At 39.2% G+C, this 17189-nt stretch overlaps 1 protein-coding gene across 8 annotated transcripts in view; it reads left to right on the top strand.

Annotated features, from left to right (window-relative positions):
• The window catches only part of NRP1 (neuropilin 1), a 114516-nt gene that overhangs the window by 75799 nt on the left and 21528 nt on the right, over positions 1-17189 (top strand). For 4 of the 8 annotated variants that reach the window (XM_086863317.1, XM_086863326.1, XM_086863332.1 and 1 more), the window contains exons 8-12: positions 4786-4941; positions 7619-7763; positions 9216-9547; positions 14043-14187; positions 17058-17162. In XM_086863317.1, coding sequence (XP_086719443.1) covers positions 4786-4941; positions 7619-7763; positions 9216-9547; positions 14043-14187; positions 17058-17162 — 883 coding nt within the window. The remainder of the gene's footprint in view (positions 1-4785; positions 4942-7618; positions 7764-9215; positions 9548-14042; positions 14188-17057; positions 17163-17189) is intronic. The other 4 variants (XM_086863342.1, XM_086863358.1, XM_086863364.1 and 1 more) reach the window with 1 other exon arrangement.

Below are 17189 nucleotides of genomic sequence, written 5' to 3'. Positions count from 1 at the left end.
AGCTCCCTCAATGACTGTATTTTATTTAACAAGGCAGATTTTCATTCTGAAGATAAGGTTTTCCATAGTGCAATCTAGTTATGTATGACAACAGGAAGCAGCAATATTAATTTCAAGTCGTGTATGTTGTGTGTCGTTCTTTATGCAGCAGTTTGCTCAGATTTGCTATGTGATGCATTGTGCAGACATAAATGCTGCTTTTTTCCTTCCCCTTAACTGGTCTCAAATAAAATGTGTTTGTCACCCCTTGCATATCTTTGTCTTAAAAATGTGTCACCCACCTGCATTTTTTGGAGACAGTAATATAGAATAAGAATATTTCTCCTGGATGCTAGGAGATATTGCAGAATAAATAGAGAAGAAGTAATTCATATGTAGAAACAGATAGTGCCTTGCAATATGCTCCTGTAGGAAATAAGTTTATTTTAGAAATAGGAACAAGTGAGGATTTTTTGAAAAAAAAGATGAACATTTCTCTCCTGGAAAAAAAAAATACACACTCAACATGCTCCTAAATTTTTCTAAGCTGGGAGCCCATTCCTATAGGCAAGTCTGCTCCCAGACTTGCACTTTCAAATAAATATGTTCACATTGCAGCACAGGCAACTCTCAGAGGCTGTTTTGGATAAGGCCCTTAGGCATCATTTTCCAAGAGAGATATGCCTTTTAATCTGAATGAAAGTGAAAAATTTAAGAAAAAAAAAAAAAAAAGAAAAAAGAACTTGAAACATGCTACTGTTAGTCAAAGCTGAAACTCTGGTCATAGAAATGAAATGAGAAGATTTCAGGTTTGGAGACAGCTGCCTATCTCAGATCACAGCCATAAGGCTTGCAATAACTTACAAAATTGCTTGCATTTTCTAAAATAAATACCAGATGTTTGTTTATCATATGTGCAGAATGTTAAATGTCAAATAATTGCAGGGAAATGCATTTGATGTTCATCTTCAAAAGTACCGTATTTCAACACCACATCTCTTCACAGTCACTCTAACATGAAACACAAGTTCTTGAAACAAAAAGGACCAAGAAGGCCAAAACAAAAAGCTAGTTATTAAAGACTTATATTACAATCATAGCTGGAGTACCCTGCATCTGAGAAAAATGGTTACCCCTGGTCATGTTAACACTTGGAGACTTCTTTGAAGAGTACGTACTGTGTTAACTGGAACTTACATAGAGAGGTGGACTCCACAGACATAGGCCTTCAAAATGCAAAAGAATTCCTATGTGGTGACACAGCTGTTCCAGAGCTATTACCCTCTGCACTGATTCCCCTGGGAAAAAGAGAGAAGAGCTGTGTCTTATCACAGCTACACTTTGGTACCTTCAGGTTCCAGTTGTTACTAGCTATTGATGTGGTTGAACTTCAATTTTGAACAGTCCCAGTGACATTTAGAACCTGTGTTTTATGGACAACTTTTTTCATTTTGTAGAAAGCAAAGTTTCAAAAAACATTGGAACAAAAACAAAATACATCACAAAGTGATTAATGAGGGGGAGCTTAACAGCCCATTAAAATGTGTCATGCAGTTTCCGGGGTAGTCTTCTACATAATTCATTTCTATCACCTTTCTTAGAGAAGATTGCTACATTTAGAGCTTAATTTGCAAACATACTTAGGCACCACCGAGGGGTGCACAGTGCTGCAATTCTGTTTGCATGCACCTGGAGAGGAGCAGTTCCCCTCTGGAGGCCGCTGCAAAGAACTGTCAGAGGGAAGTAAATGCCTTAAACCCTACCTCTCCTGGACCTTTTCCCTGACACAGAGTTAGTACTAAAAATTCCAGGAGACCCTTCTGCTTCTCTGTTGTTTAATCTCACCTTTCTTGTTTGCACTGCTTCTTTCTCACAAAACACCAATGGAGAAATGTTATTCTTCTTTCCTCTATCAGCTTGTGAGCAAACAGCCCCTGGCATGCAGCAGGTCTGGGGTCATAGCTTGCTTTTGCAAGGGATTTAAAGCTGTGCTGAGTACTCGAGCTGTCAGACTCCAGGCACTCCAGGAGAGGACTACTATTGACATAGTTCCAGTTTTCAAGAGCACATAAAGATTTGCTGACCTGGAAAGAGAGCACATCTATGTGAAGAGATGTGCTCCCTGACAAAGAGAGCCCTCCTTCCTCCAGTAATGTCCTTCTCAGTTACTGGAGCCAGGAGAGCTAATGAGATTGCCTTTCCTTCCTTACTTAGAGGCAATAAATCAGAAGCCCTCTCAGAATCTCCCTCTCTCCCAGTGAGAGAGTTCTGCCAGGTTTTAGGTGTGAAAGTGCATGTCTATATCCATTGTATTTGCGGCTTAATTCTGGGCAGTAAGGTGGATGCTGTATTCAGTGCCCTGGAGTTAAGAAGGTGTATTGAACCCCAGAATTTGGGACCAAGAAAAATTTGGGGGCCTGAAGTTTTCTGACAAGACAAGTCTGAGGCCTGAATGGTCAGTTACTGGCAGCAATTGTTAAGTCAGGCATCAAATAATCAAATATCCCTAAGCCACCAATGTTAAATTTTAGCTTGGCTTCAAATACCTAGAACTCTTGTAGTAGGCCATTGCATGACTTTATTCACAATGAAGTACTTACTGTATATTAAAAAGCCTCTACTAGAATAATTTCAAATCAGTTGGAATGGTACAGGCTTGGGACCCTAATCATTTCAAAACTGAAGAGCTGTTTCAAATTGTAAGAGAAGCAGATCATTTAAATAACTTAGCTCTGCGCTCCCTCAGACTTCCAGATTTTCAAGTGCACTTCAGCCTGGAAGTGAATGTGGTATTGGACATAACTCAGTGCAGCACACTTTACAATCAGCAGAGTACAGCTTGGAGAGCATTTGAAGTTAAGCTGAGATTGCTCAGAGCAATGATGCCCAGATTCCCCCATTAACTTTCAGATTGCAACAATCTAACATCTGAGACTCTCCAGTTACTTTAAATCACTTGATTGTTTTTGTGAGGTGGTGCTGGGATTTTATTTTTTTTTTAAGACTGATTTTTTTATTTTTTTTTTTATCACACAAAAACAAAACGTTGCAGTATTTCACTCCTAAAGACAAGGGCTAAAATGTTACATATAGACTTTATTAGCCTTACAAACTGGGGCAGGGGCTTTGCCCTGAAAGCCAGTTCTATCTGTCACACACAAGGCTGCTATTCTTGAAGACTCCAAAATGCCTTGCATATGACATGGGCACTGAGAGAGCAGACACTGTCCTCAATAGCACTTCCTTCAGCCTTTTGAGAGAGAATGCAGAGCATGTTGATTTAACTGCTCCAGTGCCTTTGGATATATGACATACATCCAGGAAAAAGGATGCCTGTGGGACACAGGACATGTATATTCTGCATCCTACGTACTTTGGAAATAGTGAAAAAGCCTTGGACATTCATGGGGGCATTCACTTGAGAAGGGTTAATTCAACTTATTAACTTACTAAACTCTGGACAACTGAAGTTAGGAGAATAAATTACAGTGATTAATATTTTGTGAATAGTGTCATTTTATACTGAAATTAAATTACCTGTTTTGGGAAACAAAGAGAAGATCCTAACTGCAGAGAAAGAGGGTGAAGAATTTTATTTTAATCGGTTTGTTGTTATGGCTAAAAGAGGCTGTAAGGAAATGGCAGAGGTTTCAAAACTGTGGTCAGAAACCTGACTGTGAGAAAGTTTTGTGCCCAGTTTCTATTTGGCAGCTGGACTTATGCACTGGGATAAGAGTTTCTTTTGCCAGCAGAACAGAGTAGCCAGCTACTTGAGTAGCTGTATTCCTGCATCCCACATCATTCTCCCAAATATGTTGATGCTTCTATGATGCCACATTATGAACTAGATAAGGAAAATACCTGGATGAAAAATAAATAATGGGGGAAAGCAAGGTTAACCTAAATCACTTGTCCATTTGCTATGGACAATGTATTTCCATGAGAGAAGAAGAGAGAGAAGAGTGAAGAGGAAAGATGACCTCTAACACAAATTCATGTGCATTTCTCCAGCGAGTTCAAAATGACATTGTTTCCTAATGATAGAAGTTCATGGCATTGGACAGTTGGAACAGAATTACTCCACTTGTGCTAATGCTTCTTTCTGTTTTCCTCAAATACATCATACAGTACTAGCAACTAATTTGCCTTTTTCCTGACAAAATCACACAATGATTTGTACTTATCTTGTGACAAACTAATACACGTTGGGGTTCTTTTCTTCTCTTCTATTTGCAAGTGATGATCTGGGTTTTAGCAGAATTCTTGTTATCATTCCCTAAGTGTGCAACTTTGACATTATCCTAGTAAATTCGCATTTCTCCTGCTGCAGTCCTCAGGGTCACTCAGTTCTCACTGCATGAGTCTCCTCTGCATTGGCAACACCTGGCAGCTTAGTGTCCTTAGGGAATTTCATTAGCATCTACAGAAGTGCTTAATGAAAGTGTTAAGTAAGGTTGTTCAGCAGACTGGTCCTTGAGGAATTTCCCCAGTAACTCCTCTGCAGTCTGGTGGTTCCCGCTTGCACTGAGGGTGTCTCTGGTTCCCTCCTCACAAAGGAGAGTGAATTCTCTGGTGTGTGAATAACATTCCTGGCTAATTATGCAAATTTCCCTGTCCTCTGTGATGGCACCGTTTACAAAAGAAGAGATTATGTCTATGTTATTGTCAACAATATTTTGCAGTTTGCTTTATATAAAATCCTTATTATTTTTCTAAATCAGGGTGAGGTAGAGAAGGTTCCACTGCTGCAATGTTGTTATGCTCTGAACTGGCTGTCCTCTCATTCTGAATTATTCTCTACCACAGGTAGACCTGGGCCTTCTCCGCTTTGTTTCTGGAATTGGGACCCAAGGAGCCATCTCAAAAGAAACAAAGAAAGAATATTATCTGAAAACATATCGTGTTGATGTCAGCTCCAATGGAGAGGACTGGATTACACTGAAGGAGGGAAACAAACCTGTTGTAAGTATTTTTTCTTTTCTTTTTTTATCTCTCTTCAGGTGAGAAATAGTCTGCTGAACTGTTTAGTTGCTGTCATCTGTTTAGAAAAGAGGAGTAAGGTTTAGTCAGGTTGGTCAGCAGTATTTCCCAAATCCAAAAGCCAGTTAATGTCTCAGTAGTAATGGGCCACAGGAATTGTTTATGCAAAGCCTAGAGCAGCTGAAAATGATCTAATGTGATGCCCTATCTATTGAACCATAATTTGAGTAATTTTGTGTCTTTTTCCTGGACTGGCCTGCTGTTTCCCTGTTTCTCAAAGATTTTCTATGTGACCTTGAGAAAAATATTATGCAGAACTTTTCAAAAAATGTGTCTGTCCATTATCTGCAGTGAAGTTCAGGATATGCAATGTGTCAGTGTCTCAGCTCCCTGCATGGCCATGCAGGACTGCTAGCAAGTGATTAGTGGTTTGTTAGACTTCCAAGTATCTCAGTGATGGGGGTCATGCAGACAGATGATTAGGCACATCTTTCCATCCTTATAGATTTTTATCACCTTTCCATTTATCAGCAGATTTGCTCTCTGTGACCTCCCAATGAAACAGCTTTAGACACTCGTAAGAAAAATTGTCATTATCCGCTACTGTGAGCATAAAGCTCATTACTGAGAAGTCAGTTCTGCTCCAGCTCTCACATGAATAGCCCCAGTGAGCCTGGGCCTCCCTTCCCACCTCACTCAGGATGTGCCTGAGAGTAGCATCCCCAGAGGCTGCCAGGGGCTGATGCAATTGGAAAAGTTTTGTGGTACCTCCCTTCAAAACAGTTTTTTTTTTGTGACCCTTCTGTAAAGACACAGAAGAGCTGTGCAATATCAAACTCTATCAGTGCAACCCTATCTGGCTCTAAATATTTGGTTACTGGTTTGTCCCTGACTCATCTGAAAGTGCTATGCCAAGTCCACTACATTTATCTAATCAATGTGGCAGTGGTGTTTAACAAATATATCTTGCTTTTTGGAAGCACTTTGCAAAACAATAAAAAATGAATATTGAAAGCTTCTCTCTGGCAGGTATTATCCTGGTTTTTCTGGAAGTTCTGAAAGTCAAATGACACAATGTGGACACTGTACAATGATGTATATAAAGATACAATAATTGACTTGCCCAAACTCACAAGAGAGGCCAGCACAGTGGCTGGTATGAGACACTTGGTTTCCTGGCTCTGGATTCTGTAATCTGAACAAATGCTTCTTTCAAAATCACACCATGCCTGATTTTCATTACCAGCTTCAATTTGTAAACTCACCAAGAGTGTATTTTACATGAGTTTCTCTTGCACATGCTGTCCTTAATTAGTGAGAATATTTCCTAAACCTGTGTCACTTGTACAAAGGGTTCATTAAAAAATCAGTTTTCTCAAATGGCAGTATTTTGCTGTTGATGAAGACAAGAAAAAGTATGCACTAGTCTCTCTCACAGATATTTTAATTCAAATTGAAATTTGCAGCTGCAGGTCTCATGGTAGTGTCACACTAACTACATATAGGAATCTGTGCACTTTTGAGAAAAGGCTCCTTTTCTCTGTCAGATGCAAACTTTGAGAAAACTACAGCAGTAGACTACAGTCTTCACAGAAAAAAAAAAATAGTTGCTGGAAAGAAATGCTGTTTCATTAAAAATGTCTTACTAGACATGAAACTCTTAAATTACTTGAGATGTAACTGAGCCTTGTGAGTTGACAGCTGTGTGCTGTTGGCCTCCACTCCAAATTAATGCAGCTACTGTAAGGAACAAACAGGAAGGTAGGACAGTTTGTGTCAGAAATGGGAGAATGTCCCATAAAAGGAGAGGGGTCTCATCCATGGAAAACAACAGGAAACTGGTCCCCTCTATGTGAGGAAGAAGCAGGAAGCTGAATCACCTTCTTTGGACTGGAACATTGCAAGGTTTCAGCTGGGCTAGGAAGGAGTGTGTCTGCAGGATCCTCAACATGAAAGCACAGCACAGTCATGTGCTTCTGGTGGAAGTCTCATTGTTCATCTAATTTGACTGCCAGCCTCAGGGGATGCAGGGAAAATCTTGGAGGCTGCTATGCAGATTTTAAATAGATTTCAATCTCAGTATGCAAGGAGAAAGAAATTCTGAGAACTTGTTGAAAAGAATTTGAAAACAGGAGTTTAACAAAGCAAAGTTTGCACAATACACCTTAAAAATCTCCCAAGGTCAGCAAAATAATGTATTTTTATCATAACTCCATATAGGATTTTTATGTGGTCTAATTGAGGTCCAAATCTTTAATTTAAGCCTGAGATTCTACAGCTTTCTGCATCATTCTATGAGTATACAGGAAATAGAGCTGCTCTAATGGGGCATTGGGGGATTCTTCCAGGACACAGAAGTCGTTGGGTGACAAAGACCAGTGTTTGTTATTCCTGCATATAGATCTGGGCATTAGGAACCACTTGTTTTAGTATCACTGAACACCTTACATCTTCATTCTTCCTCCCCAAGGAAAGCAAACCTGTCTGCAAAAATTGTGTTAGGAGATTAATGAAACAGTTTCCCATGCAAGTCTTTTGTCTCAGCCCCCACAACCAGCCCTGGTTAGACCTCATATCATAACTATCTGTAAAACACAGAACTGTAAACACCATTTAAGAGAAAGTCTAACAAATATATACTTTTTCTTTCCACACAAAGGTGTTTCAAGGGAATAGCAATCCCACTGATGTTGTTTACAGACCTTTTGCCAAACCAGTTTTAACACGGTTTGTGCGAATTAGACCTGTGTCTTGGGAAAATGGAGTTTCACTGAGATTTGAAGTGTATGGCTGCAAGATAACAGGTAGGTCTTGGGAAAGATTATACAATCAGGGGAATTTATTTTGCCTGTGCTGTGGGATTTATTTTTATGAGTAAAATTCATGATCATGATTTCCACCATCATCTGAATGTAAGAATATTAGAAATGTTAAAAAACAGACAATAAAACACCACAACCCAAACATCCAGTGTTACCTGAATATTTTTCTGACACTGTATTTTAGTTTTAATTACTTTTATTGCAACTATTTTATAGCTTCATGCAAAATTCCTGAGATACATAGACATTCTGCAAATTCCCATCTTATTTTCCCTTCTAACCCTCCAGTCCTCCCCTTTTATGTCTGCTATTCATAGGTAGTTCTCAGCAGGTTTCTCAAGGAACAAACATACATGACTAGCTTTAAGAGGATTGCACAGTACCAACACTTAGACCTGAAGCCTGTGCAAGTAATGGTGTTTGTAGTCAAATTCTCAGTCATGATCAGTATTGTAATGTAATTCCTTTATTTCACACAGTTCCCTGTCAAAAATTTTTTAGAAGTACTTTTTACAGTTTTAGGTTTTGTATAATTTCTACACAGTGGAAATGCCTTTATCTGTAAAGTAAAAATACAACTTGTAATTGAAAGAAAATGTTAATGATTTATTAGACTTCAGAAAACTAATTTTTTCTAGCACATTTTTAGCACTTAATACTGTTCAATGGCACTAATTTTTAATAGTTCTAGGGATATTTTTATTTTTCTCTTAAGAGAAAAATAAGTAGTAAGACTTTTGTCTTGAAAATATTTCTTAGAACTGGTTTCCATACAGCAGAAAAATAAGATTACTGATTACTTTGTTAGAGAATTCCAAGTCATTCTATGAAATCTTTTCAGATTAGATGTAGGTAATCAGAACTACTGTTACATTCTATATTTGAATTCTTCATTCCCTGTTAGCAGGTACTTCTGATTTATTTTTATCTCGGATCATAAAAGAAGCAACTATTTAGCTTTTGTGTCACCTGAAAAAGTCTGAGAGATTAAAGAAATGCATTAGGAAAATCTCAAGCACAGCAATATTTTAATGTATGAAGATTTCCATTTCAAATGTCACCAAAATTAGGTAATCTGCAACCAGGTTTTGGCTAGTTTTGGAAATTTTCTCTGAGAAAATATTCACAAATTCAAATGGCCCTGCATTTGCCTTAGCAAGAGGAATAGAAAACAAGAATAGAATAGGATTTTCAGATCCTTTTGGTTCCCACCAAGCCAAAAATACCTGTGGTATTTTGGTACTTCCTGCTAAAACTAGGATGTGCAAGTTTGAATGAATGAAAATTATATACAAATCCAATATATTATTTTGAATATAAGAAATAAAAAAGTAATTAGTTATGATAGTTGAATTGACTGACTTGTCCTGTTTCTGTTTTGGCTCTTGTTCAGAATAACTATATAATTTATTTGGATTTTTTTTTTCTCTGTAGATTATCCTTGTTCTGGGATGCTGGGTATGGTGTCTGGCCTTATTCCTGACTCTCAGATTACTGCATCTACTCAAGTGGATCGAAACTGGATCCCAGAAAATGCTCGTCTCATAACGAGCCGTTCAGGTTGGGCGCTGCCACCCACCACTCATCCATATACAAATGAATGGCTTCAAATAGACCTCGGTGAGGAAAAAATAGTGAGGGGCATAATTGTCCAAGGAGGCAAGCACCGAGAAAACAAAGTGTTCATGAAAAAATTCAAAATTGGCTACAGCAACAACGGATCAGACTGGAAAATGATCATGGATTCCAGCAAGAAAAAGATAAAGGTAAGGGCAAAAACTCTGCAGTAAAGTTGAGTTAAAAAAAAGTTTGTATTACATTTCTATGTATCTCTGACCTTATGAAAGGGACACAGCTGGGATGAAACCAAGTAGGAGGACTCCAAGGACAGAAGCCCTGAAGAAATGCTGTGGGAGCTGTCCCATGCCTGAGGGCAAGAGCTGGCCTTAGGACATTTGCCTCTCTGGCAGCAAGTTTTGCTTATCCAACAGCTAGTTCAGGCTTGACTCCTGGCAATGCTGGTACCTCTGTGGCCCACAATTTACTGCAAAATCCTGTGCAATGGGATTTAAAAATCTGCTCTAAAAAGCCAAACTCTAAAACTGAACAGTGAACAAATTTATCTGAGAATAATTTATTTGAATTACTTTTATTTTGCTTCTTTTCTGTCAGAGCTCTAGAATGAGAATGGTGTTACTCAGCTCAGTGGGGTGCCTGTTGTATTTCTCAACTGCCTGTGGATTGCTTTGAGAGTTTCACAGGCTCTCTCTAATGATCTGATCCTAGTCCCTCCAAAAGAAAGAGATGAAGTTTTTGTCATGTTATCCCATCCCAAGTGAGAAGTACTATTGTACTGTTACAAGGGAAGCATCTTGGAGGCTGCTTAGGAAGACATTTCCAGAGGAGGGCCAAATAAATTGCTGGGTTAGATTTCAAGGAAAAGAAAATTATTGTGGCCCAGAAGAGTTTCTGGGAATGTATCTGTTTTGATTTGTCTTTGGATGTATGCATTCCAGGACCTAAATTGCACTGGGAGTTTAGCTTATTTGCACTAAATCCCATTGAAGTCTTCCAACCCATTTTGCTATCACTGCTCACAAAGTGCATTTTTGCCTCAAAAGGCATGACTCTTTCTTAGACCTCCTACTGAGCTCCTTGAGGAAATGAGTAGGCATGCAGCCCTGCTCACAGTTTGGTGCTGTAGTACTGAGATGACCAGGGAATCATATGCCAAAATGTGCCCTGAAAAGGCAAGTCATTGTGGTGCTTGGCAGGTGGGAATCCTGGAAGTTGCTCCGTATCTCATCAGTGTTAGTTTGAAAATTAGATGTAAAAGCTGTTTTGCTGTATAGGCTCATCCATTGGAGGAACCTGTGTTTCCTTAAAGGAAAAGCTGAGTGGGCCTGTGGATGTAGCTTTTCCAGGCACATTTGGTAAATATTGGACTTCATTCTCTCCTGTTTTAATCTCACTGAATATGTCTGCATTTTCTCACTTTTCATCATTTGTTTGGGGGATTAAAACTAAATGGATTCAGCCTTTGCAGTCATCTCCTTTCTCTTGTTACCATGAGTTTTGACTTCATCATAAAGTGTGAAGGGAGTGTAAATCAACAATGGGATCTTACCATTTTCTTTCTAAAATAGATGTTGTTTTGACATGTACTTCTACACTGTGGCTCAACGAGGGAAAAAAATAATGCCATATGCTTTCGAAGCAGCGCGCCGTCTGCTGCATGGCTTTCTGTTTCCTAATACAGGCACTTGCCATCATTGTCAGAAGTTAGCAGTTTGACAAGAAAACTAGTGTGCTAACTAATGCACTGAGCCCATCCTCAGCTTTCATCACCATCAGAAATTAACTTTCAAGATTAATGGAATGGAGAGGGCTGGAATTTAAATCTCTTGTGGCATAATTATAATCCTTCCTAAAAATTCAATCTATTTAATAAACTTTATTCCAAAGCACAAGTCTTCTTTAAAGAGAATAGGATAAATCCCATGATTTTGGAGCCTGAGGAATTTAAAATGTTAATACTGGAATGTAGTGTTTTTAACTGTAAGTAGAGCTGGATGGGACAGGATGCTATAATGAGTCACAGCAGGAACGTGGATTAGAAACAGCCCTGTTATATGAAATGAAACACATCGTTTCACTTGGTTGAAGTCCTGACTTTCAATAAACAAACAACTGCATTTCAGAGAAGAAAGAGCAGTGACAGGCTAAACATAACAACAGAATGTGTCCAAAGGGTGAAATATCACCTTGTTTCTTAACATGATCTTGTCATTCATGCCTGCAGCTGGTTTCACAAAGACTACCATAACTCCTTCCTCTTTGGCTGACCCAATTTCAGCTGTTTTTGAGTGTGCAAAATGTTTCCCCCTGTAACTTAGCTCAAGCACTCAAAGAAGTGAAAATCACAAATCATCAAATAACCATGCAGAGCTCCATTTCAAGATTCAATTTGTATTTCTTGTCCATGGGCTTGCTTACTCAAGCTTACTCTATAAAGTCATCCTTCTCTTTCATACTTCTTTCCTCCTTCCATTTTTTATGGGGGTGGGATGAGTTGTTTTGCAGGAGGTTTTTTTGCTGTTGTTTTTACAGTTCCTTTCATAATTTTTGGTACAAGAAACTTCAGAACATCCTGCCATTTGGAACATCCCTTTAAAATTTTTCTGCAATGTTTATTTTGATTTTAAAATATGTTAGGCAGATTTTTTTTTCCACTCACCATCTTCGCTCCTCTTTCATTTAACTGTTATTTATTATACCTTATCTTTGTAGAGGAGTAAAGCAATTTGTGACATAGCTTGTATAAAGGACACTCACAAAATGAAGTTTTGCTGTACACTCCTCTCTCCTTTTCCACAAAGAGTATCAGTATGTGTTTTAAATGAACAGTCAAAATTGAATCACAGGCAGCTCTGCTCTACAAAGGACAACGATTCAATGTAATTCTAGATGCCTATTGAATCCTAATGTCTATGTGTCAGTACTCCATAGTGATGTCTTTTATAAATCAGTTTTCATTATTATATGTTGCTATTAAGACTACTATTAAAAAAGGGAGCAAGGATTCCTCAGATACATGTGTCTGTCTATTTTTTACACATAAAATGGCATTCATTCTTTTTCATATAGTAGGTAGCTTTTCTGATCATTTGCACTATATTGTTATTCAAATATAATAATATGTAATTCCATGTCAATTAGATCTGACAGGCCCTCTAGACATGAATTTGTGATAACTGTCTTCCAAGTACTGGCAGTACACTGGGTCAGCCAGAATGCCCCTTGAAGCCACCTTGGAGGTGCAATTTCCCTGGGAAGTAGCAGACGCAGCATTGGTGTTGAAATTATTTTTTTAGTTTAGTTGTTCACAGTCTCTATCACCATTGGCTTTTGCAACTGGCACTCTGAAACCAGTGGCTGGAATGATTGTGATCATAATGCAGATGGGTACAGTAAAAACAAAGAAGGCTTTTAGAACTGCACTGAAAATACAAGAAGCAATCCGGTTTACCTATGCTGGTTTTCTGCCTTAGGAATTCAGGCAGCTTTCCCCATGGCCTCTGTTTTCTCTGCCTCACATGAATAAAAGGAGTTCATTGCAGGTTGGGTTTTGTTCTCATCCAAAATGAAGGGCATCTGGTGCTTTCTTCCTTTCTGTTTCACAGCTATATCTTAGAAGTATCTTATGATAGCACTTCTAATCTTAAATTTGAACTGCAGTTCAAAGATGTTTTTTAGAATTTTGCCATTTCACTAATTCATAGAAAACGTGAAAATACTTTTTACTGTTATATACACTTTGATATTTTGTACTTTAGAGACTTCTGTACATAATATTCTAAAGATATTTTTTGATATAAAATAGGGTTTAAAAAGCTGCTTTTGTCTCTCTTGGGCAATAAAGTTTTCATGCCAAGGACAGTTTCATTGTTCAGCTGATTCCTTCTAAGGACTGATCATCTACATGGAGGCACTTGAGGTGCTGCTATAAGTACAAATTATAATGTGTTCTATATGCAAAAGATTACTGAAAAGGAGAAACTGAAGATATCAAACAAATGCCATTCAGAGTTGAATTATGTCTGAAGAACCCAAAGTGCAATTCAGAGAAGAGATTTTTTGTCTGAAATGTACATTTGCTGACCTGCCTTGCCTGTTGGATTATACTAGAGTTTTGTCAGGAAGCCGCTTTCTTCTCTTTCTTCTAATTCTTCTTCAATAGCAGGCTCACTGGAAGAACTCTTGCAGCTACTGCTCCTGAAGTTTAATTTATGCCTTTTGAAATAGCTACAACTTGTGAAGCTCTGTCACTGGGGGAAATCAGATTGAAATTTTCTCCTGAACAGTTGGATTATTATTGTAACCACTTAAAAGGTGACAGGATCTTCACCTCAGCCATTTTTTTTCCCTGAGAAGTGTTGGAAATGTCACCCAGTTAAACCTCAGATCAGAGCGTCATTTAAAAACATGTCTCATTAAACACTCAGCTCTTGTTATGACCCTGATGGATTGGTTGCTACTGAGTTTATGAAAAATGAAATGCATTACTTTTCCGAGAAGCTTTAACAATGTATTTTCCATTCTCATTTAGGATAGGAATGCCTGACACTTATTAAGCCGTTAGAATATGGCCTACTGCTCACCTAATTCAAAGGCTGGGGAATGAAGGAAAAAAGATGAGTGTGGAAAATAGACCTTTTTTTTTTTTTTTTTTTAACAAGTATCATTTGTCATGCTCTGCAGACTTTTGAAGGCAACACCAACTACGACACGCCTGAACTGCGGACTTTTGAACCTGTATCAACACGATTCATACGCGTCTACCCTGAGAGAGCCACACACGGGGGACTGGGGCTGCGAATGGAGCTGCTGGGCTGTGAACTTGAAGGTAATTGCTCTGCTAGAAATGAATGCACTTTATTATTTTCATAAATACATTCTCTATTTGGTCTGCTGCTGCAGACTGCTGTGTCTGCAGAGGCAGCACATCGGACTCGCGCTTCCATGGCTGCCATTAGTGCTGTTTCTTGGCCTATTCAGTTCCTCTCTGCAACATTTGAATGTGCCCAAGGCACAATTATTATTCTTTTTCCGGTTTCTTTGTTGAATCAGTGATATTCTCCACATGGTTTTCCATTCCCTTAAGCAGCCTTATGATTATACTTTTGAGAATCATAGAGCTATTAGGAGAGAATAAAGACAGGAACTTAAATTTTATGTTACCATGATACAACCCTGGAGGAGATGTTTTCCAAGAATGCAGAGGGATCTTTGCAATAAATATAGTAATTATGTGGTTCTATCCTTAAAGGACCTGAAAGTCACACCACAAACTGTGGTGGGCAAAGATCACTTGACTGGACAGTGTCTGTGGTGTTACTTTTGGGGGGTAAAGGGGGCCTCTTTTTCCTTTACTAAGCTTTAATTTTGCAAGAGTATGTAGGAGATGAAAGACCAGGAAAAGCAAAGTTTAGACATTTGTCCTTGGACTGTGACATGAAGTCTGCTTTGATTTTTGTTATATAAACATAATTATTTAACTTCATAGATAACTACAGATAACACTATGTGAATTAAACAGTTTTATCTGGTGGATGATGGTACAGTGGTGAGGCTTATAAACCACATGGCTTAAAAATACACAGAATAACAAACCATATTATTTGGGGTTTCATATGACACCTTATAGAAGCAGCTGAGCAGGCTCCCAAGATGAATGGAAACTGCTCTACCTCCATTTCTTTCTCACCATTTCTCCCCCAAGAGGGAAGTGTGGGAGGCATTTGCTGTGAGAACTGATGAGTTCTGTGTTGTTTTTTTCAGTTTAGTGATTGAATAAGTATGATTTTACTTGGCCCGGAAAGTGGGGAGGTTGGAAATACTTCTTAGTTCCTGCAGGAAGTCCTCATTTCCTATGGGAATACTTAGTTCCTGGAGACTATTGTGCTCCTTGCTCAGAAAAAAAGAAAACCCAGCACCTGCCTTATGTAAACTCACAACCTGTGGACAAAGCCCTTCAGCCACAGAGCTCCTGTAGCCACCCAGCCATCCAGGAGTGAGTCTGTGGACCACCTTGCAAGAATATATTGCTCCATGAGATGGAGGAGCCTTTGCTTTTAGGCAAACTGAAACAGCAAGTACATTTTTTTTTTTCCACTAGGATGCATCTTTTCACATTTTTGTTTCTGCTGTGGTATGCTTTAGATGTATGCTCACCTGTAGGTCACCCATGGACAGGTGAGGTCAATTCCCATTTGCCTGTGGGAGAAGTACAATAATGCTTAATGTATAATTGCATCTTAAGGAGGGAGTTGAATGAAGTCACTTGAGATTTACTGAGCAAGAAGAGAGTTGAGAAAAGAAGCATGGAAGTTGGCACAGAGAGGAGTAGAAATCAGCTCTCCAGCAGTAATGAGCAAGGGCAAGCTTTGTGTGCTTGAAGCATCCCAGGGGGGCATATATGAAATGATGGCAGAGATGTAGACAAGCTTGAGGCTATACAGGGACACAAAGATCAAGATAAGAAACTTAACTGGATGTAGAAAGCTAGAGGGATCCCCCAGAGGGGTTTTTTTTAGCAATGCGGGTAACAAATGTTCTGCATAATTCATAATAGGTACAGAACTGTTTCTTTAACTAGGGATAGATTGAACCTGTAAAGCATAGGTCAGGATCCTGAAGAGGCATGTTTTATCCCATAATATAGTTACTTCAAAAACTACCACCTCTCCTGACATTTTCAAGCCAAGAAGTCAGTGCATGTGATCTTCTGCGGCCAGCGGATGCTGAGGGCAGAAGGGAAAAGAAGAATCTGCAAAAGACATACATTATTGCATAGCCTATAATGAGTGAAAAAGATTGCTAATGAAAATAACAGTAAGTGAGAAGAGACAAAAGCCTGGATCACATTCCAGGAGTGCTTATCTTAAGCCAGGGAACTATACGTGAGGCATGAAACATAAACTTAAACGTAGCACCAAGTCTCTGGTTCTGGTTTTCCAGATGTGGTGTGCTTTGCAGATATTGGGTTATGTGTTTTCTGGCATCTTACACAAATCTGAAGCTTTTAACTATAATAACAAAGTTCAGATTTTTACTGGCTAGGCAGCAGCTACCGGAAAGTCATCACCAGTGAGAAGCATGCAGGTGGCCAGGAGGGATGACTGATATCACTAATGTCTTATTTATTTATAACTTCAACAAAAAACAAAAGAAACACCTTCCATGTGTCCTCATTGAGCACAAAGTGATTCCACATCTCACTGCCTTCCTGCTGCTGTTACCAGAACCGTGCTCAGACATTTCCTCTCTTACATGTGCTCTGCAGAGAGGTTTCTTCAGCAACGCGTTGGGAATTACCACCTTGCGTGTGCACCCCTCCTGCTCCTCTGCACAGGCCCACTCATTGGGACTTCAGAGAGCAATAACATTATGGTGTCTCTACACACACAGCCCTCAGGGATCTCATTCTGCCTTGCCAGGCTTTCACTGTTCATTGACAGGAACAAACACCCATCAAATAGTGAAGAGACAGTCTGGGGCTTTGCTGCCCAGCTCTGCTCAGCCCTTGAGCTCAGGCATGCCTCAGTGCAGGGGGCAGAACAGATACTCCCCATTCCAAAGAAGTACTAAGCAACCTGCAAAGTAGAGTTCCTTCAATCCTCAGGCACAACACATGGTGCTCATCAGGATGTTACTTCCAACTGCATGCTGGATCTCCAGCACATGTTCTAACTGAGCAACTGGATTTTGTTTCAGCTCCGACCGCTGTCCCTACCGTTTCCGAAGGCAAGCCTGTGGATGAGTGTGATGACGACCAGGCAAACTGTCACAGTGGCACAGGTGATGACTACCAACTGACAGGTGCAGAAACCATCCTCATTCCATTGC

Source organism: Cyanistes caeruleus, chromosome 1 (genome assembly GCF_971803275.1).
Source record: "Cyanistes caeruleus chromosome 1, bCyaCae1.hap1.1, whole genome shotgun sequence".
Classification (NCBI taxonomy): Eukaryota; Metazoa; Chordata; class Aves; order Passeriformes; family Paridae; genus Cyanistes; species Cyanistes caeruleus.
Note: the sequence above shows the minus strand (reverse complement) of the source record. Positions and strands in the feature narration are given on the sequence as shown.